This window comes from Canis lupus, chromosome X, assembly GCF_011100685.1.
Source record: "Canis lupus familiaris isolate Mischka breed German Shepherd chromosome X, alternate assembly UU_Cfam_GSD_1.0, whole genome shotgun sequence".
In the NCBI taxonomy this organism is placed as follows: Eukaryota; Metazoa; Chordata; class Mammalia; order Carnivora; family Canidae; genus Canis; species Canis lupus.
The window spans coordinates 29,654,239-29,677,143 of record NC_049260.1 but is presented as its reverse complement, the minus strand read 5'-3'; the positions used below and the strand labels follow the sequence as shown (position 1 = coordinate 29,677,143).

The 22,905-nt window shown below is 39.0% G+C and overlaps 1 protein-coding gene, 1 long non-coding RNA gene and 1 pseudogene across 2 annotated transcripts in view; 1 reads left to right on the top strand and 2 right to left on the bottom strand.

The window, feature by feature from the left end:
* LOC111094841 overlaps positions 1-21,625 on the top strand; it is a 41,987-nt gene extending 20,362 nt beyond the window's left edge. Inside the window, exons 3-5 of the long non-coding RNA XR_005386241.1 lie at positions 16,697-16,754; positions 18,588-18,677; positions 20,437-21,625. This is a non-coding gene — a long non-coding RNA (uncharacterized LOC111094841). The remainder of the gene's footprint in view (positions 1-16,696; positions 16,755-18,587; positions 18,678-20,436) is intronic.
* Positions 15,962-17,935, bottom strand: LOC100687043 (annotated as a pseudogene).
* Positions 17,988-21,969, bottom strand: LOC491808 (E3 ubiquitin-protein ligase RLIM-like). Its single transcript, XM_038587157.1, has 2 exons — positions 21,502-21,969; positions 17,988-20,195 (listed from the first exon to the last, which is right to left on the bottom strand). Exons 1-2 carry the CDS (start codon positions 21,743-21,745, stop codon positions 18,562-18,564), a joined length of 1,878 nt encoding a protein of 625 aa, XP_038443085.1. The 5' UTR covers positions 21,746-21,969; the 3' UTR covers positions 17,988-18,561.
* Positions 21,970-22,905: the final 936 nt, after the last annotated feature.

The window sequence follows — 22,905 nt, the reverse complement described above, 5'->3', positions numbered from 1 at the left end:
GAGATCCAGATCCCAGGGCGCCCTAGGGGACAAAGCCGGTGATCCTGCATTCCCCCTGAGACAGGTGGAAGCGGGGAGGGCACAGGACAGAAAGAAGTCTCCTGCTACTGGGCGCCCTGCAAACTGTGAAGATCAGTGCACCATTCAAATGGCTCTCAAAAGAAATCTAGGGTAGTAATCCTCATATCAGATAAATTAAAGTTTATCCCAAAGATTGTAGTAAGAGGTGAAGAGGGACACTATATCATTCTTAAAGGGTCTATCCAACAAGAAGACCTAACAATCATGAATATTTATGCCCCTAATGTGGGAGCTGCCAAGGTATATCAATTAATAACCAAAGTAAAGACATACTTAGATAATAGTACACTAATAGTAGGAGACTTCAACACTCACTTTCTGCAAATGACAGATATTCTAAGTACAATGTCAATAAAGAAACAAGGGCCTTAAATGGGACAATGGTCCAAAGAGATTTCACAGATATATACAGAAATTTCCACCCGAATGCAATGGAATACACATTCTTCTCAAGTGCACGTGGAACTTTCTCTAGACCACATACTACGTCACAAATCAGGTCGCAACTGATATCAAAAGATTGGGGTCATCCCCTGTATATTTTCAGACCACAAAGCTTTGAAACTAGAACTAAATAACAAGAAGAATTTTGGAAGAAATTCAAACACGTGGAGGTTAAAGACCATCCTGCTAAAAGATGAAAGGGTAAACCAGGAAATTAGAGAAGAACTAAAAAGATTCATGGAAACTAATGAAAATGAAGATACAACCATTCAAAACCTTTGGGATACAGCAACAGCAGTCCTAAGAGGGAAATATATTGCAATACAAGCATCCTTCGAAAAATTGGAAAAAACTCAAATACACAAGGTAACCTCACACCAAGAGGAACTGGAGAAAGAACAGGAAATAAAACCTACACCAAGCAGTAGAATAGAGATAATAAAGATTCGAACAGAACTCAATGAAATAGAGACCAGAAGAACTGTGGAACACATCAACAAAACCAGGAGTTGGTTCTTTGAAATAATTAAGAAGATACATAAATCCCTAGCCAGCCTTATTAACAAGAAAAGAGAAAAGCTCAAATTAATAAAATCACGAATGAAAGAGATCACCACCAATACCAAGGAAATACAAACGATTTTAAAAATGTATTATGAGCAGCTATATAGCAACAAATTAGGCAACCTAGAAGAAATGTATGCATTTCTGGAAACCCACAAATCACCAAAACTGGTCCAGGAAGAAACAGAAAACCTGAGCAGGCTGATAACCAGGGAGGAAATTGGAGCAGTCATCAAAAAACCTCCCAAGACACAAAAGTCCAGGGCCAGATGACTGCCCAGGGGATTTCTATCAAATATTTAAAGAAGAAACAATACCTATTCTACTAAAGCTGTACTGAAAAGATAGAAAGGGCAGGAATATTTCCAAACTCCTTTTATGAGGCCAGCATCACCTTAATACCAAAACCAAACAGAGACTGCACCAAAAAGAATTATAGACCAATATCCCTGTTGAAGACAGATGCAAAAATTCTCAACAAGAGATTAGCCAATAGGATCCAACAGTACATTAAAAAGATGATTCACCATGACCAAGTGGGATTTATCCCCGGGACACAAGGCTGATTCAACACTTGTAAAGCAATCAATGTGATAGATCCTATCAACAAGAGAAAAAACAAGAACCAATGATCCTCTCAATAGATGCAGAGAAAGCATTTGACAAAATACAGCATCCATTCCTGATCAAAACTCTTCAGAGTGTAGGGATACAGGGAACATTCCTCATCATCTTAAAAGCCATCTACGAAAAGCCCACAGCAAATATCATTCTCAATGGGGAAGCACTGGGAGCCTTTCCCCTAAGATCAGGAACATGACAGGGATGTCCACTCTCGCCACTGCTATTCAACATAGTACTGGAAGTCCTAGCCTCAGCAATCGGGCAACAAAAAGACATAAAAGGCATTCAAATTGGCAAAGAAAAGTCAAACTCTTCTCACTGTAGCATTCCAACTGTTCTCTCTTTAAATCTCAGACTGAATTCGTAGGTTTTCGGGATGATTTGAAAGTTAGCTAGGTAAGTTGGTGGGGATAGGTGACTTGGGGACCCTACTCTTCTTGTCCTGCCTCCAGAATGTTTTAATTTTAAAAAATGTATATTTAAGCTAGAGAAATTTCTTCCAATGGACTCTTGGCATTCCCTTCCAGAAATGTTTTATTTTTTTTTTTGCCTTGCATCACATTATGCTTTTATGATTACCTTTTTACCTCTCTTTTTTCTATCTTGACTATCTTTGTTATCTCCTTTATGTCTGTCTATAATTGCTCCTTTTCCAAGGGATTCCATCCCTTTCCTTCCTCCATTATTACTAAACATAATTTTACAGTCAATACTTTGCACTTCTTTGACTGCAATTAGCATCTTTGTTTTAATTTTAGAAGCTTACTTGATATTCCATAATAGCCAGCTAAACATTGCCACTAAAATATGACTGACATCTCAAATCTCAGAGATCCCAGCTGAATTGTCTTCTGTTCCTCTACCATGACAAACCAGTTATAATACATTTCTTGTATCACTGGATCTTCCCAATATCCATTCAGTCATCTAAATAAGAAATTTGAGGTCATCTCTAAATTATCCAAGCAGCCGCCAAATTTCATTCTACTTCTTTAATACTATGTACTTGAATCTGTATACTTCCACATATCAATCGACACACATACTTGAGGTCTTTATACTTTTTTTATACAATTAATGCCACAACTCTTTAAGTGGGACAATCTAACCTTTCCACAATCTGTTCTGCACTTCCCTGCTGGCATGACCATTCTAGAAATTGAATAATTTTATTCTTATTACTAAAATCACATCAACTGTGCATTGCTTAGAAGGTCTAGTTAGCCTTCATCATGATATACTGAAACCATTTGTTACCTCTTTGGCCTCCTCTCTTAATATTTTGCTAATGTGTTAGTTAAACCTTTTCCTCTTGTACCCCAGTATGTGATGATTCAGTCACAGTGTACTGCTTACTGATCCCTGAACTTTCAGCTCTGTTATGCATCTCCACTCTTGCATGCAATGCTTATTTTGCTTAGAATAAAATTAATGACCTCATTTTATTGGTTAATTACTACTAGTACTACTGGGTACAACTCAGATATCACCTAACTTTTGGAATTTTGACATATTAACGTAGATTGCTCCTTCTAGGACATTCCATTATACCTTGTATCTGGAAGATATTAGGGCATTCATCTATAAGAATATCCATCACACAGATTGTCAGTATATATATATATATATATATATATATATATACCTGCCTTCTTTAAAATTCAATACATTTCTTAATCATAAGTGCTATTTTCTTTTTTTTTGTATATTTTTTTATTGGAGTTCAATTTGCCAACATATAGCGTAACACCTAGTGCTCATCCCATCAAGTGCCCTCCTCCGTGCCTGTCACCCAGCCACCCCAACCCCTGCCCACCTCCCTTTCCACCACTCCTTGTTCGTTTCCCAGAGCTAGGAGTCCCTAATGTTCTGTCACCCTCACTGACATTTCCCACTCATCCTCTCCTTTCCCCCTTTATTCTCTTTTACTATTCTTTATATTCCCCAAATGATTGAGACCATATAATGTTTGTCCTTCTCCTATTGACTTATTTCACTCAGCATAATACCCTCCAGTTCCATCCATGTCGAAGCAAATGGTGGGTATTTGTCATTTCTAATGGCTGAGGAATATTCCATTGTATACATAGACCACAGCTTCTTTATCCATTCATCTTTCAAAGGACACCAAAGTTCCTTCCACAGTTTGACTATTGTGGACATTGCTTCTATAAACATTGGGGTGCAGGTGTCGCAGTCTTTCACTGCATCTGTATCTTTGGGGTAAATATCCAGCAGTGCAATTGCTGGGTCGTAGGGTAGCTCTATTTTTAACTCTTTGAGGAACCTGCACACAGTTTTCCAGAGTGTCTGTACCAGTTCATATTCCTACCAGCAGTGTAAGAGGGTTCCCCTTTTTCACATCCTCTCCAACATTTGTTGTTTCATGTCTTCTTAATTTTCCCCATTCTCACTGGTGTGAGGTGGTATCTCATTGTGTTTTTTTTTTCATTGTGGTTTTGATTTGTAGTTCCCTGATGGCAAGTGATGCGGAGCATTTTCTCATGTGCGTGTTGGCCATGTCTATGTCTTCCTCTGTGAGATTTCTGTTCATGTCTTTTGCCCATTTCGTGATTGGATCATTTGTTTCTTTGCTGTTGAGTTTAATAAGTTCTTTTTTTTCTTAATCACAATCCTATCATCCTGTGCATCAGACCTGGCACATTTTGGGTAAATATATATGTGTTGAATGCATGAAATAATGATTTGGAAAAGTTTTGGCAGATATTATAACTTAACAGGCAAGAAATACTACACAGATATGTTAACTAACTGAAAGAAGCTTACACAGAAGTAGATCAAATCCAGAGTGCTGGGTAACAATATTAAAATAAGTTTTTTCTGGAGAATAAAAGGTGAAAAAGAAGTCTGGGATGCTGACATTAGCCAAAAATTCTGCAAACTAAGAACTTTCTTTGGTAGAATTTTTGTTTGTTTGACATGTTTTAATTTTGTATATGCTATACACACACACATAAAGATGCACAAATACATACTGAGTATTGTATATATTTACACACTGATCCCATAACTATTATACTCTTTAGAAATGTAGCAATAATAATAAAAATAAAGGTCTTCTGGAGCTTCTATTTTGGAGTAGGAGTGGAGAGGAAACAGGTACAAGTTAAATTAAAAATATATTTTAGAAATAAGTGCCATAACAACAACAAAAGTTACACTTCCAGAATAGATGACAAGGGCAGGGGTGGTGGATAGCTGTGTTATGACTAGTGATGTCAGAATGGGTAACCCAGAACCCAGAGTTGGCTGATAATTAGTGTCTGTCCTATATAAATGGTGGATGAGAGAAAAAGGAATTTCCTAAAAATGCTTTTCCACCCCCCCATTTTTGTAGCAATATTAACGGTGCTGGTTTAATGACTAAAAATTAAGAGTTTCTCATGTTTTGTCACCCTCTCTGATTTTCCCACCCATTTTCTCTCCTTTCCCCTAGAATCCCTTTCACTATTTTTTATATTCCCTGTATGAGTGAAACCATATAATGATTGTCCTCCTAACTCTGGGAAACGAACAAGGGGTAGTGAAGGGGAGGTGGGTGGGAGTATGGGGTTACTAGGTGACAGGCACTGAGTGGGGCACGTGGTGGGATGAGCACTGGGTATTATGTATTGGCAAATCGAACTCCAATAAAAAATACATATAAAAATAATAAATAAAAATTAGTTTCAACTGTCACATAAAGGGAGACTCTTATTATTTCACAGTGAAAAAGCCCAAGTTAGGATGGGAAAGAATTTTCAAATCTTAAAATTACAAAAAATAAAATTCAGATTTCCATTCCAAATTCTCATACTGGAAAATTTCTCATAGAACATATTGTACATTTACCTCTTGTGTAATGAAAAGATGTAAATTGTTTGGTTAATTATTTTAAATATACTGAAGATAAATATACTGATATCTCAAAGCCAGTTGATGACAGGTAATACTACTCAACAGAAACATTATGTCCCTTTGTGAAATTTTCCGTACATGTAGTGTTTTGATTTTCATATTGTTATATACTCAAACTTGTTTGCTCTTATAGAAGAATTTTTATACTTAATTCTTTATGGAAGATTGAGAACATAACTTATTTTTATGGTTAGCCAAATAAAGATATACTTTGTGTTGCTAACAAAGGCCTATCCATTGGCTATACCTATTTTCAAAAAGTATTGTTCAGAGAAGGTTTTATTTTTTAAGTAGGCCAGAATAAATAAATAAATAAATAAATAAATAAATAAATAAATAAAATAAATAAATATTAAAAAACTAAAAGAAGATAAAGCAGAAAATTGTTAAGAAGGAAATATTTATGTTCACACTCATGAGAATAATTGATGCTCTGGATTTAAACAGATAAATTATGTATATATTTTTTAATACTAAATTTATTTTTTATTGGTGTTCAGTTTGCCAACGTACAGAATAACACCCAGTGCTCATCCCATCAAATGCCCCCTCAGTGCCCATCACCCAGTCACCCCCACCCCCCGCCCTCCTCCCCTTCCACCACCCCTAGTTTGTATCCCAGAGTTAGGAGTCTTCATGTTCTGTCTCCCTTTCTGACACTTCCCACCCATTTCTTCTCCCTTCCCTTCCATTCCCTTTCACTATTTATATTCCCCAAATGAATGAGAACATATAATGTTTGTCCTTCTCCGATTGACTTATTTCACTCAGCATAATACCCTCCAGTTCCATCCACGTTGAAGCAAATGGTGGGTATTTGTCATTTCTAATGGCTGAGTAATATTCCATTGTATACATAGACCACATCTTCTTTATCCATTCATCTTTCGATGGACACCGAGGCTCCTTCCACAGTTTGGCTATTGTGGACATTGCTGCTAGAAACATCGGGGTGCAGGTGTCCCAGCGTTTCACTGCATCTGTATCTTTGGGGTAAATCCCCAGCAGTGCAATTGCTGGGTCGTAGGGCAGGTCTATTTTTAACTCTTTGAGGAACCTCCGCACAGTTTTCCAGAGTGGCTGCACCAGTTCACATTCCCACCAACAGTGCAAGAGGGTTCCCTTTTCTCCGCATCCTCTCCAACATTTGTGGTTTCCTGCCTTGTAGAATTTCCCCATTCTCACTGGTGTGAGGTGGGATCTCATTGTGGTTTTGATTTGTATTTCCCTGATGTCAAGTGATGCAGAGCATTTTCTCATGTGCATGTTGGCCATGTCTATGTCTTCCTCTGTGAGATTTCTCTTCATGTCTTTTGCCCATTTCATGATTGGATTGTTTGTTTCTTTGGTGTTGAGTTTAAGAAGTTCTTTATAGATCTTGGAAACTAGCCCTTTATCTGATACGTCATTTGCGAATATCTTCTCCCATTCTGTAGGTTGTCTTTTGGTTTGGTTGACTGTATCTTTTGCTGTGCAAAAGCTTCTTATCTTGATGAAGTCCCAATAGTTCATTTTTGCTTTTGTTTCTTTTGGCTTCATGGATGTATCTTGCAAGAAGTTGCTGTGGCCAAGGTCAAAAAGGGTGTTGCCTGTGTTCTCCTCTGGGATTTTGATGGAATCTTGTCTCACATTTAGATCTTTCATCCATTTTGAGTTTATCTTTGTGTATGGTGAAAGAGAGTAGTCTAGTTTCATTCTTCTGCATGTGGATGTCCAATTTGCCCAGCACCATTTATTGAAGAGACTGTCTTTCTTCCAGTGGATAGTCTTTCCTCCTTTATCGACTATTAGTTGACCATAAAGTTGAGGGTCCACTCCTGGATTCTCTATTATGTTCCATTGATCTATGTGTCTGTTTTTGTGCCAGTACCACACTGTCTTGATGACCACAGCTTTGTAGTACAACCTGTAATCTGGCATTGTGATGCCCCCAGATATGGTTTTCGTTTTTAAAATTCCCCTGGCTATTCGGGGTCTTTTCTGATTCCACACAAATCTTAAAATAATTTGTTCTAACTCTCTGAAGAAAGGCCATGGTATTTTTATAGGGATTGCATTAAACCTGTATATTACCCTGGGTAACATTGACATTTTCGCAATATGAATTCTGCCAATCCATGAGCATGGAATATTTTTCCATCTCTTTGTGTCTTCCTCAATTTCTTTCAGAAGTGTTCTATAGTTTTTAGGGTATAGATCCTTTACCTCTTTGGTTAGGTTTATTCCTAGGTATCTTATGCTTTTGGGTGCAATTGTCAATAGGATTGACTCCTTAATTTCTCTTTCTTCAGTCTCATTGTTAGTGTATAGAAATGCCACTGACTTCTGGGCATTGATTTTATATCCTGCCACAGTGCCAAATTGCTGTATGAGTTCTAGCATCTTGGGGTGGAGTCTTTTAGGTTTTCTATGTGGAGTATCATGTCATCGGCGAAGAGGGAGAGTTTGACTTCTTCTTTGCCAATTTGAAAGCCTTTAATGTCTTTTTGTTGTCTGCTGAGGCTACGACTTCTAGTACTATGGTGAATAGAAGTGGTGAGAGTGGACATCCCTGTCTTGTTCCTGATCTTAGGGGAAAGGCTCCCAGTGCTTCCCCATTGAGAATGATATTTGCTGTGGGCTTTTCCTAGATGGCTTTTAAGATGTTGAGGAATGTTCCCTCTATCCCTACACTCTGAAGAGTTTTGATCAGGAATGGATGCTGTATTTTGTCAAATGCTTTCTCTGCATCTATTGAGAGGATCATATGGTTCTTGTTTTTTCTCTTGCCGATATGATGAATCACATTGATTGTTTTACAAGTGTTGAACCAGCCTTGGGTCCCGGTATAAATCCTACTTGGTCATGGTGAATAGTTTTCTTAATGTACTGTTGGATCCTATTGGCCAGTATCTTGTTGAGAATTTTTGCATCCATGTTCATCAGGGATATTGGTCTATAATTCTCCTTTTTGGTGGGGTCTTTGTCTGGTTTTGGAATTAAGGTGATGCTGGCCTCATAGAACGAATTTGGAAGTACTCCATCTCTTTCTATCTGTCCAAACAGCTTTAGTAGAATAGTTATGGTTTCTTCTTTAAACGTTTGATAGTAGAATTCCCCAGGGAAGCCATCTTCCCTGGTTTTTGTGGTTTGGGAGGTTTTTGATGACTGCTTCAATTTCCTCCCTGGTTATTGGCCTGTTCAGGTTTTCTGTTTCTTCCTGTTCCAGTTTTGGTACTTTGTGGCTTTCCAGAAATGTGTTCATTTCTTCTAGATTGCCTAATTTATTGGTGTATAGCTGCTCATATATGTTTTTAAAATCGTTTGTGTTTCCCTGGTGTTGGTAGTGATCTCTCCTCTCATTCATGATTTTATTAATTTGAGTCTTCTCTCTCTTCTTTTTAATAAGGCTGGCTAATAGTTTATCTATCTTATTAATTATTTCAAAGAACCAACTCCTGGTTTTGTTGATCTGTTCCACAGTTCTTCTGGTCTCGATTTCGTTGAGTTCTGCTCGAATCTTTATTAACTCTCTTCTTCTGCTGGGTGTAGGATCTATTTGCTCTTTTTTCTCTAGCTCCTTTAGGTGTAAGGTTAGCTTTTGTATTTGAGTTCTTTCTAGTTTTTGGATGATGCTTGTATTGCAATGTATTTCCCCCTGAGGACTGCTTTTGCTGTATCTCAAAGATTTTGAACGGTTGTATCTTCATTCTTATTAGTTTCCATGAATCTTTTTAATTCTTCCTTAATTTCCTGGTTGACCCTTTCATCTTTTAGCAAGATGGTTCTTAACCTCCACGTGTTTGAGGTCCTTCCAAACTTCTTGTTGTCATTTAGTTCTAATTTCAAGGCATTATGGCCTGAGAATACGCAGGGGACGATCCCAATCTTTTCGTATCGGTTCAGACCCGATTTGTGGCCCAGTATGTGGTCTATTCTGGAGAAAGTTCCATCTACACTTGAGAAGAATGTGTATTCAGTTGCATTTGGATGTAAAGTTCTTTAGATATCAGTGAAATCCATCTAGTCCATTGTATCATTTAAAGCTCTCGTTTCTTTGGAGATGTTGTGTTTAGAAGACCTATGGAGTGGAGAAAGCGCTAGATATAAGTCACCAAGTATAAATGTATTGTTTTTTTTTTAAATTTTTTTTAAATGTTTATTTATTTATGATAGTCACAGAGAGAGAAAGAGAGAGAGGCAGAGACACAGGCAGAGGGAGAAGCAGGCTCCATGCACCGGGAGCCCGACGTGGGATTCGATCCCGGGTCTCCAGGATCGCGCCCTGGGCCAAAGGCAGGCGCCAAACCCCTGCGCCACCCAGGGATCCCTATAAATGTATTGTTATCTAAGTATGTTTTAATTTTTGTTATTAATTGATTGATATATTTGGCAGCTCCCACATTCGGGGCATATATATTGAGGATTGTTAAGTCCTCTTGTTGGATAGATCCTTTAAGTATGATATCGTTTCCCTTTTCATCTCTCATTACAGTCTTCTGGGTAAATTTTAGTTTATCTGATATAAGGATGGCTACCCCTGCTTTCTTTTGAGGACCATTTGAATGTAAATGGTTCTCCAACCTTTTATTTTCAGGCTGTAGGTGTCCTTCTGTCTAAAATGAGTCTCTTCTAGACAGGAAATAGATGGTCCTGCTTTTTTATCCAGTCTGAAAGCCTGCGCCTTTTGATGGGGTCATTAAGCCTGTTCAGGTTGAGAGTTACTATTGAAAGATATGAGTTTAGTGTCATCATGATATCTATTCAGTCCCTGTTTTTGTGGATTGTTCCATTGGACTTCTTCTTAAAGGGGAATTTTAAGAGTCCCCCTTAAAATTTCTTGCAGAGCTGGTTTGGAGGTCACATATTCTTTCAGTTCCTGCCTGTCTTGGAAGCTCTTTGTCTCTCCTTCCGTTTTGAATGAGAGCCTTGCTGGATAAAGTATTCTTGGTTGCATGTTTTTCTCATTTAGGACCCTGAATATATCCTGCCAGCCCTTTATGGCCTGCCAGGTCTCTGTGGAGAGGTCTGCTGTCACCCTAATACTTCTCCCCATAAAAGTCAGGGATTTCTTGTCTCTTGCTGCTTTAAGGATCTTCTCTTTATCTTTGGAATTTGCAAGCTTCACTATTAAATGTCGAGGTGTTGAACGGTTTTTATTGATTTTGGGGGGGGGATCTCTCTATTTCCTGGATCTGAATGCCTGTTTCCCTTCCCAAATTAGGAAAGTTTTCAGCTATGATTTGTTCAAATACATATTCTGGCCCTCTGTCCATTTCAGCGCCCTCGGGAACCCCAATTAAACATAGGTTTTTCTTCCTCAGGCTGTCATTTATTTCCCTTAATCTATCCTCATGGTCTTTTGTTTGTCTCTTTTTTCCTCAGTTTCCCTCTTTGCCATCAACTTGTCTTCTATGTCACTCACTCGTTCTTCCATCTCGTTAACCCTCTTCATTAGGACTTCTAGTTTGGGTTTCATCTCATTCAATTGATTTTTAATTTTTGCCTGATTAGATCTAAATTCTGCAGTCATAAAGTCTCCTGTGTCCTTTATGCTTTTTTTTCTAGAGCCACCAGTAGCTTTATAATAGTGCTTCTGAATTGGCTTTCTGACATTGAATTGTAATCCAAATTTTGTAACTCTGTGGGAGAGAGGACTGTTTCTGATTCTTTCTTTTGAGGTGTGGTTTTCCTTTTAGTCATTTTGCTCAGTGCAGAGTGGCCAAAAACAAGTAAATTGGGAAAAGGAGAAAAAGAGAGAAAAGAAAGAAGGAAAGAAAAGAAAAAAAGAAAAAAGGAAGAAAAAAGAAAAAAGAGAAAAAGAGAGAGAGAAAAAAGAAAGGATAAAAATGGATGGGGGAAGCAAACAGAAATCAAAAAGAAAAAAAAAATCACGGGGGAGTATCCCGATTCTGTATACTGTAAATCCCTTGATTTCCCCTGGAACTTTCCAGTGCTGCTTGGTCAATAATTTGTTTTTCCCCTGTCCGTCTAGCTGGTCTTCTGGGGGAGGGGCCTGTTGTGCTGATTTTCAGGTGTTAGCAGTTGGGGGAGCTGCTCTGCCCCCTGCCTGGTGCAGGGCTCAGTGGGGGTTGTTTACCCCGTGAGGCCGCAGGAGGAACAGCCCCAGTGGCGGGGCAGCTCTGGAAACCTGGATTCACCCCCCGCAGGAACTCCGGAGGTCTCAGTCTGCAGGGCCTGGAGGCTCCGGGCGGGGCCGCTGATCTGCTCAGCTCGGGGCAGGAGCGTCCTTGCTGTCCTGGGCCCTCCCGGCCTCTGCCTGTCCCGGGGGAGGCCGGATCCTGGGCTGTGTCCCGGCGCCCTGTGCTCCGGAGCCTGCGCTGTTGGATTCGCGCTCCCGGCCCGCAGCCCCCTCCGCGGAGCCGCCGCCCGAGCCCCGCCGAGCTGCTCCCAGAGCCACGCAGCCCCCTCCGCGCGGAGCCTCTTCCTCCGCCCGAGCCTCTCCGAGCTGCTCCGGGTCCTGCCGTGCACGCTGCAGCCATTAGGGAGCTCGGCGCACTCTCCTGGGCGCGCAGGTGTGTGTTAGTGTCCCCGGGAGCCCGAGGGCATCCCCGCCCTCCTGGGTCCTGCTCCAACTCCCTGCGAGCCCCTTTCCGCCCGGGAAGATTCGGTGCAGCTCCTGCTTCTCCGGGACGGGGCTCTCCTGTCCTGGGGACACTCGCCCCGGCCTCAGCCCGGCTCCTCGCGGGGCCCCTCCCCCTTGGAGGCCTTTGTTTCTTTACTTCTTTTTCCCCGTCTTCCCACCTTGATAGAAGCGCGAATTCTTCTCACTGTAGCATTCCAGCTGGTCTCTCTTTAAATCTCAGGCCCAATTGGTAGGTTTTCAGGATGATTGGAAGGTTATCTAGGTAATTTGGTGGGGACAGGTGACTTGGGGACCCTACTCTTCCACCATCTTGCTCCTCCCCTCTGACCTAAACAGATAAATTATAATGTAAAAACAGATCAAGTGGAGATTAGAAAATTCAGGTACAAATCTTCCCAACTTCTGATATTTGGCAGGGCAAGTATAGAGGAATATGATTTGGGAGCTCAATCTAATACTCAGCAGTTGCTTTGAGACAAAAATAAGTGCCTTCATAATTTGAAAGTCAGGGTATTAAATCATGCTTATTATATAAAAAGCATACACTGATAGAGTGGAATCGGTTGATGTGAAGTAAAGTTAAACTGTTAAGATATTGGCAGTTGTTCAAACAGGAAGGATATTTTCTTCTTGAAGCTTCAATAGCAAGAATTAGTTAGGGATTCCATTCTAGGGGAAAATGGTGCCCAAAGGTCAAGAATTGTATTTTTTGCAGGACCAATAATATAATAAAGTTATAGTAGAAGCAAGACACTGAACATTTTAGGACTCATTATAATATTTGTCTGGGCACAGGGTGGATCATAGAAGAGAAGTTTATTAGTTTTCTGTTGCTTCATAAGAAAATAGCACAAATATAGTGATTTAAAACATCTCTTTATTAGTTCAAGGTCTGTAAGTCAGAATATCATCATGAAGTGACTGGGTTCTCTGTTAAAGGTCTTAAAGGCCTGAAATCAGTATTAAAAACCTTGTCAGATGGGATCCCTGGGTGGCGCAGCGGTTTGGCGCCTGCCTTTGGCCCAGGGCGCGATCCTGGAGACCCGGGATCGAATCCCACGTCGGGCTCCCGGTGCATGGAGCCTGCTTCTCCCTCTGCCTGTGTCTCTGCCTCCCTCTCTCTCTCTGTATGACTATCATAAATAAATTTAAAAAAATAAATAAATAAAAACCTTGTCAGATAATTCAAACATCTAATTCATTTTGGGATTGGCATCATTCATTTCTCATTCAAGTTGTCATGCATCTCATTCTTGGTATGAAATGTGACACTTTACTGTCTCTTGAACACTTTGGTTATTATGTTAGGATACTGTTCCTGTTAAAGTTTGTTTTTTGTTTTGTTTAAATTTTAGGAGGTTTTTTTTTTTTTTTAGATTTGGCACACAGTCCCTCTTCTACTTTTGTGGGCTATGGTTTCATGACACTCTATTTTCAGAACCTTTGCAGTACTACTTTGTTTGATTTATCTTGTGCAGGTGGGGTTAGTACTGGTCTGTGCTTGTGCTGCTTAAGGGGGCAGAAAAATCTTCCCAGGCCAGGGCACCTGGTGCTTCTAGATGGGGGAAGAGAAACTCTCGTCCACAAGCACTATGTCAGGATCTCCCTTATCTATAAGGAATGGTGAATACTTACCAGGTTGAAATCCTTTTGTGGTATTGGCTGGTACAGGCAAGTTGCCTGGTATCTCTGTGTATGGGAGAGGAGTCTAAGGCCCAGCTAAGGAGAAGAGCATTTCCCAGGTGGGAGCTTTATGCTATGGGATCACTTTTGCTGGTACCCTTGATTACCAGTATGTCTGGGTTGTAAAAGGAGACCTCAGACCCAGTGGGGAAGAAAAGCACTCTTTCAGGTCACTTATTGTTAGCAGGGATTCCAATTGTTCCTTTTTACAGCTTCTGCAGAGCTCACCTGAGTATTTTCGGTGGGATTCCCATTTGATCTGGTGGGGGAAGAGCCTGTTTGAACTGCTTTCTGTTATTAAGTTGAGAGTAAGTGCTGAGCCTGGGTCACCTGTTTCTTTTGGGTGGGGATCATAAGATGTCCTTCCATGAAGTTGTTCATCCATTCCAAAAGTCCCTAGCCAATTAAGTTTCTTCTTTAGAACTTTCAGAGTTCTCCTTTGGTTGTCTTGTGTATTTCTCGGATATATAGTTGTACTTACAGAGTGGGGAGCAGGAAGAGAGGAGTATAAACCATCTTATCTGGACAAATAGTCAAAATTCTGTGACTTTTAAGGGCTCACCTGATTAGGTCAGGCTCATTCTGGATAATTTCCCAATCAACTGTGCCATACATCATAACCTAGTAATGGGTATGATATTCCATCACATTCACAGGTAGTATTCCAGGGGAAGGGCTACTATGAAAGTCAGTGGGTAACATTTTAGGATTCTACCACAGAAAGCATATGTGAATGTACTGAAGCATTGATTAGGCAATTGTTATCCTCTGGAAGGTTGGAACACGTTAGGATAGCAAGAAGAAAAGTCGTGTTATAATTATTCCATTCACTTTAAATGAAATATATCTTGTATAAGAAACAGTAACAATCAGAATAGTCAAACAACTTTCAGAATTTAATGTGAATCTTAGAGGTTCATTTAAGACTTCATTTCTGGCCATGCAAATATCTTCTGTGTGAAAAATATACCAGCTCAAAGATACATTAAAAGACTTCACCAGCACACTCCATTTATGTTTCCATGTAATTACTGTGGTTGCCAGCAATTCACACAGAAAACAAAAGTCAGTGATGATTCTGACTTTAAGTTTTTAGAGAAAGTTTAAACTTAACATACTTAACACTGTCCATATTTATATATGTTACACATTGTGCAAAATTTATGACTGTTGCTTTGGTTATAATACAGTGTATTCTCACCTAAATCAGGATTGAAAATTTAAAAGCAAAATTCGCTGGTTTGGCCAATATACAAAAAAACAGAAACAAAAATTTAAAAAACTCCAGTTTCCAGACTGAATTAGGAAAAAGAAATCCTTCACTATGTTTAGATTGGAATACAAGCATGGCCTAGATTTGATTTTAAAGTGTCTTGGTTTTGGGTAATACTTTGATGAGGACAATTAGAATTGAGTTTGGTAGGCATGGTTTTGAACTCAAGTTTTACCTTAAAGCTTTCAGATTGAAATTGGGAGGCTGTAAGCAGTAATTGGATACTTTGGATCATTCACATGAAAATTAAGATATATAAACTATATGACACTTTATAAGAATTAGGCTATTTTTTTAGGCTATGTTTTTAAAAATTATATGAACTAAACTTATAAAAAGAAATTCTGGGCACCTGGGAGACTAAGCCAGTTAAGCGTCGGTCTCTTGGTTTTGGCTGAGGTCATGTTCTCAGAATTGTGAGATTGAGCCCCAAGTCAGGCTCTGCCTTCAGCATGGAGTCTGTTTGAGTTTCTCTCCCTCTTCCCATCCACCCCCCACTCACACATACTCTCTCTCTAAAATAATCTTAAAAAAAAAAGACTGTATCCTTTGCTGTACAAAAGCTTCTTATCTTGATGAAGTCCCAATAGTTCATTTTTGCTTTTGTTTCTTTTGCCTTCGTAGATGTATCTTGCAAGAAGTCACTGTGGCTGAATTCAAAAAGGGTGTTGCCTGTGTTCTCCTCTAGGATTTTGATGGAATCTTGTCTCACATTTAGATCTTTCATCCATTTTGAGTTTATCTTTGTGTATGGTGAAAGAGAGTGGTCTAGTTTCATTCTTCTGCATGTGGATGTCCAATTTTCCCAGCACCATTTATTTGGAGGGTATTATGCTGCGTGAAATAAGTCAATCAGAGAAGGACAAACATTATATGTTCTCATTCATTTGGGGAATATAAATAATAGTGAAAGGGAATATAAGGGAAGGGAGAAGAAATGTGTGGGAAATATCAGAAAGGGAGACAGAACATAAAGACTCCTAACTCCGGGAAATGAACTAGGGGTGGTAGAAGGGGAGGAGGGCGGGGCGTGGGGGCAAATGGGTGACGGGCACTGAGGGGGGCACTTGACGGGAAAAAAGAAATTGAGACTAGAATATACTTACAAAGCAAACATTGAAGCAATACCTATACTGGATTTTTTTCCTTAGTTGTTTATAATCACAGCAATCCAAAATGTGAGACATTTAAGAGCAATATAATTAAATTCTATGGGTTTGTCATGTCATCACTTCTAAAGATAAAATGTACTTGTTCTCTTCTTCATGGTATCAGTTCTGAGTAGATGAAAGGAAAATTAAGAGAAGACTGTTAAAGAGCTGAGTCAAAGCAGAATGAAGGGCAAGGGGATGAGGCAAGAAAGCATACACAGACCGGGTTTGAAGAGAATTGGGAATGCTGGTTGTGGTAGATGGTTTCTGATTTGCTCTTCGGATCCACTGGCCATCTTGCTCTGCCCTGCTTTAGGATTCCAGGAGGCCGACCCTTATCAGCTTTATCAATCAGTATCTCTGTGTCCTCAGGTTGGGCTTGGCTAATGGAAACTACCAACAGAAGATTAGCAATCTGGAGCAAAGGAAGGTAAGGGTGTGTTTATTTCCATGACACTTTACCCTAAGTTTTAGGTTGGCATTGCTGCCTTTTGTTTATCTAAGGTCACAGCTCTTGTTGGATGGCCTTCTACTACAACCACAGGACACTCTTTGTTGCAGGAACTACTACCTTTCTATACCCCTTCAAGCCTAGTGGTGATAATACAGGCTTCTCACAGTTGTTAGCCTCAGGGTACTTCATCATCTCTTGGCTTCCTTTCATTCTTTACACACTTTTAGTAAATAGCCTCTTTGTTAAACTTTTTCCATCACCCTTTTCAAGTGTGCCATCAATTTTTGCCCAGGACCCTAACTGATACATTGGTAGTAGAAAATGAGAGAAACTTTAAGACAGTATGAAGAAGTGGGACAAACTGTTGGGAAGAGAAATAGGAAGACAAAATTTTTAAAGCTTTTTATAGCAAATTATGAATGTAATGACTTCATGTGAGTGTCTCTAATAAACTATTTTTTCCATTGGAAAGTAGTTGTTTATTAACTGATCAGATTACAAAAATGTTCATGTTATATACCTTAGTTCATCCTTCTAATAAGCCTGTTGATCTGGTCTTCCCTGTTGCCAGCATCTCCACCTTCTACAAAATGGGTGGTTTTTTTCTTCATTCCCCCGTGTGGAGAAGATAATTTGAAGAGCCATAAAAAGTTGTTTGCTGCTTTGAGACGTTTTCCAACAGTATAGATCTTGTGAATCAGATCCTCCATGACATATTTATGATGCCATACTTACCAAGAGATCGGACTATTAATGTGTTACCTGTCAGGGCAATTCTCTTGTTGATCTTGCCATAACCGTGCTTGTACATCATTTCATTCACCGACTTCAGGTTAGGGTAGGCCCATGCTATATGTGGTTCCACAATCCTTAGCATGTTCACTGAAGCCTTGTTGAGCTTAACAAAGATGTCATTGAAGATCTGGCGAAGGCAAAGAAGCTGCAACACCTTTCGAACCTTTGGGCTCACACCATTGATGCCTTTGATTCTGATGACAAATGCCCATTTGAGTTCTCTAGGCACGTAGAAGTTGCCAGCTTTTCTCTCCATCCTCACCATTTGAATATCAGTGCTGTACATCTGCCTGTATTCCTTGTGGTAATGCTTAGCTTTTTCATAGATAAATCTTCCTCCTTGTTTTTCGAAGCATCTTTTGGGCAAACTTTTTTCTCAGATGCTTGATCTTCAACTCTGAGAAATTTCTTCACTTTTTTAAGGGTTTCTTGCACAGCAGGAACCTTTTTTTTTTTTCTTCTCTTCTACACCCTCCATGGTTCCAGTAGGAAAAGAGGTCTAATAAATTCTTTACTCGCTTAATTATTTTGGTTGTATTCTGTCTCTTTGTATGCACATCTAAGATGGGATAGGGATATGAGACGTCTGGGATTTGCATGACTAGATAAGACTACTAGTTTCTATCTGAATTGGTTATATATTCAGACATTTTTTTCATGGAATCAGGAACATTCCTCCTACCCCAGTGTACCTGCTAAGTTTCTTTTGAAATTCAGTGATCCACTGTAGTGTGAAATTTGTTTTTCCTGTCAGACAGGATAGTATTGTTTCGTTTTTAAACATATCCTTTTATTCTGGAAGAGAAATTGGAGAAAGTCCAGTCATTCCTTCAGGAACCAATGAGTCAGTTCAGATTGTTACATTGGGACTCGATTTTAAATTAGATTCAGATTGTTATATTTAAGAATCATTCCAAAAGTGGACATTAGGCAGGTGACTACAGTTTGTCCATCACTATAACAGTTTATATAGATAAGGATTCAGATCTCAATTAGAATTTTCTTTTTCACCAGAACCCACTACTTGCCCACGACAGATAGGACAGGTGGAGTTCTCTGACAGCCAGTGATCGATACAGTGGACATGGAATTCATGGGAGCAAGGTAGGATGCGAAGTCTGTTGCCTTCTGTGTACTCTGTGATGCAAATGCTACAGGCTTTTAATGCACCACTTCCACCAAAAGATCTTACAGCCAGGTTGTCAATTTGTGCTTTGGTGAGTCCTGTAGGTTGGTCGTGATTGTCTTCATTCAAGACGAAAAAGTGGTCCAGATTAAGAGAGGTCCAAGAGTCACTATCATCAAATGTTATTGAGCTCATAGATGTACTTTCTTGCCTGCTTTCTGATGGTGAGCCTGATGGTGTCCTTATTTCATTACTGCCTTCAAACATTATTGAACTAATTGTTGAATTTTCATCACTGGAGCTGGAACTGAAAATAGGACTAGAATTGAAACTAGACACATAGCTGGAATTTGAACTAGAAATCAATGCAAAATTTGGATGGAAATCAGAACTAGTCCTACCATCAGAATCATCTCTTTCATTTGGTGACTCTGCCCTTTCCATGTTTTGACTTGAGGGTGAGACACTGTACACTAAATCACTGTCACTGTCCATGAAGTCACTTGAGTCACTAAATACTGTCACTGTCTCTGTAAATGTGCTCTGAATTGTAACAGATGTTGTATCATTTAAACCAGTATTTAAAATGCTATGAATGGGAATTCTGATGGTACTGACATAAATTCTTTCTTCTGTCTGCTCAAAATATGGAAACATGTGCCCAAATCCTCCTTGTTCACTTTGTAAAATGACAGTGTTGTTTGGTGTCTCAGATATTAAAGGAGTTCTGCTAGCTCTCTCATCTCTATGAGAATATGCCCCAGGATGAACTTGTCCTACTTCAAGATGAAATGGTATGATTGGATTTATCTGTTCCAATTCCCAAGATTCATCATCACTGGTTGTGTCTGACCAACTTTCTTCTTCAATAGCACTCCTTGTTCCAGACGTTGTAAAAAGGTCACTATTTTGCAGCTCAAGTCCAGTTATTTGCTGTCTTGATGTTGTTACTTGTTGCTGAATTCTAGAAAATATGTCAGCCTCATTTACCTGAAGGTACTCAAACGTCTCAGGTGATATATTCTGATGAAATCTTAGTAAACATTCATTCATTGAATTTGGAGCTGAACTACTTTCAGTTCTTGCTCTGGTTCTCCGATGCTCTGGGCTCCTGCTTCTTGCTCTTCGCCGAACTCTGGTAACTGGGACTTCTATTAATGTTTCAGTTGTACTTTGTTCTGATCTAGGTGGTCTTATAAATGTTGATTCAGATTGTGGATTTTCCACTTGCCTTTGGCTGTTTTCCATATTGTCTCCTCTGGTAAGTCTTGTAGATGGTACATATAGGTTCTCTAGATTTGGGCTCCCATTATCAAGGTTAAAATTTATTTCTGAATTGAATCTGGAATCATCACTGTTTGAATTAATCCAGCTCGATTCTTCCCAAGATTGGTTTTCACTTTCCTCACTTGTCACATTTTCAGTTTGCTCGAAAAAGTTAAGCCATTCTAATAGAGAGTCACTACTAGATACACTGTCAGAAGAATGTCTTCCACCTGTTAACAAAAACGGGGGGGGGGGGGGGCAGAAAGGAACTATCAAAATTAGAACTATCAAGCAAACAAAAAATTAGACTTTTAATACTGAGATGTTTTAAACAGATTTCACATTTATAGAGTTAATATTTTATAAACTACATTTTCTAAATTGACAAGTTTGAGTTCCTTCTGAAAAGAGCTAGCTAATCTTAGATAAATTGAGAGAATTGTTTGTTTGTTTGTTTGTTTGTTTTTTTAGGAATCTGGAGGAAGTTTGTTTTCAATATTTCATCATATTCATGGCCTTGTGTACCACTGTGGGAGGAAAGTCAAGAGACAACATTTTTTTCACTCCACTGTCAAAACACTAATACAATTAAATAAGGTTAAGGTACAGTGCTAGTATTTTATTTTATTTTTTTTTCAGTGCTAGTATTTTAGTTCAATTTACACTACTGCCTAATTCTCATTAGTCTACAACAGTACTTCTAGGCTCTTAAATTATTATGGTAATATACAAAGTTGTTTAAAAATATAACACTATTGTAGTCATTGCCCAAATTTAAATAATATGTATAGGTTTAAAATTTATTTGAATACTTCTTAATGTTACCAAGATTTTGAGGTGACATGAAACTGAAGGTGAGATCAGATGAATAGACTGAACCTGGCATAGTATATATGAGGCCATGCTTAAGAACCAAACTATTATGTATCATCTTCATTTGATAGTAAAATTTTCTACTTCACACTAGGAGAGAAGCAGCAGACCTGATTAGATCAGGGTTTCTCAACCTTAGCACCATTGACATTTTGGTGTTGGATAATTCTTAGTTTTGGGGAGCTATCCTATATTGTGAAGTGTTTGGTAGTATCCTTGGCCTCTGCCCGCTATTTGCCAGTAACACCCACCCATCATTTTTGACAACCAAAAATATCTCCAGATATTGTCAAATGTCCCTTGAGGGGTGGGAGCAAAATTACCCCCAGTTGAATAGAATATATTTGTTCACTGGTGAAGAAGTCTATGTCTTTATAGAAAAAATAGCTCAGGAAGTAGGAGGAACTTTTAGTTGAGGTGGAAAACCAAGAAAAATATCAATAGCCTATTTCACACTTGTTTCTCAATTAAAGTGACTCAAATGTGAATTGGGGGAAAAACATATTTTTCCATTCTCACCAAAAATCAAGTAAATGCCAGTTCTTTTTAATGAGAAGTTACTTGCTACCAAATTAAAGTATTTGATACTTTACTTGCTACCAAATAAAGTATTATGAAGTTCCTTACCCATCCCATTCTATTCTCCCTAAAAATGAAATATACCTCTATTTTCATCTGAATTTTGTGCTACGTTGTCTTTAATTCGTTGAAGTCTCCTCAGCAACTCTTCTAATGTAGTTTCACCTGGGATGCCTAGCAAATTGTTATCCCTCATAAGCTTGTAATCTTCTTCACTCAGATTATTTACAAATTGATAGAAATCTTCTTCCCGGAGCAATCGGGTCATCTGCCTTCTGCGCCGGGCAGCAGATTCATCTTCTTCATCATCGGAACCTGAATTTTCCATCTTGATGAACAAGTGGAAAGATACCTGACTTTTATGGCATGATGTTGAAAAACAATAACTGGATCTTACATATGGTTACATATGAATACATAATATGAATAATATGAAATACATAATATGAAATACAATAACTGGATTCTCTTTCTGTTATGGTTACCGTGTCAGGACCCGCCCGACATGGTTGGATCTGCCTCCGCTCAGGCTTCTCCTGCAGCCCTGGCTGCAGTCCTATAGCTTCTGCTAAGCCTTAGTTGAGAACCGCCCTTATATGAGAAGTTGCTAGGCACCGTTGCCTGTTGCCTAGGTATCTATTATGTACGTCATTGTTACCAACTGGGGACCGTGATCAGGGTAGGTTTCACCGCTTTCCAAACCAGTAGATACTGCGGAGGCTCACTGTGTGCCTAGCACTTCCCTTCACCTCCTTTTATCTGCATGAGCCTGTTCTCCGGCTTTCGGGGAAGCTTTTCCAGGCTTTGCTATGCGCTAGTTATTTGTATGTCAAGTTAAAGAACCCGAATGCAGCTAGTTATATTACATATGACTGCCTTCTTCAAAATGCCACGCCAAAGTCATGCTAGTCAAATGCAGCAGTTCTCATTTTCAGGTGCCCAAGGAGCTCTCTCTTTTTTCCTCATGAATTCCTCAAATCATAGATACTCACTAAGAAAGCCCACAGTTTTTGATAATTTGCGAAAGCCATAGCTGAATTTCTGTAGTTGGCTCTTTTATTATTATCTATTATTTTTTTTATCCTTTTCATTCTTAATGGCTTCATCTTGAATTACACAGTCTCTCAAGCTTCCGTTAAAACAAAACAAAACAAAACAAAAACAAATCTGAGTAAAAACTTTGGCAGGTTTTCTGGTCAGTTCCTTAAGGAATTCTCCACAAAAGCATTGTTTCATTTTTGTTCTCCTTTCTCATACATGAGAATTATATTTATATTATAAAGAAATACTATGAACAAATATTATGAGAAGTATATTTATATTATAAATATTTATATTGTTTATCTAGCCATAACATCACAGGTACTTTTAAAACAGATCTATAATAGGTATTTTGCCTTCAATCATGTATACTGATTTTGCTGATTCTGTTCCATATGTGTTAGTCCAGCCAGGATGGTGTGGTGAGAATCATGCTCATTTGCAGTG

What these genes read in the sequence shown, in the direction of transcription:
- LOC491808 (XM_038587157.1), bottom strand. Translation starts at nt 21,745, where the DNA reads ATGGAAAATTCAGGTTCCGATGATGAAGAAGATGAATCTGCTGCCCGG. An exon ending in AAATTCAGATGAAAATAGAG is followed by an intron (nt 20,196 to 21,501) that starts GTATATTTCATT and finishes TTTTGTTAACAG; the next exon opens with GTGGAAGACATTCTTCTGAC.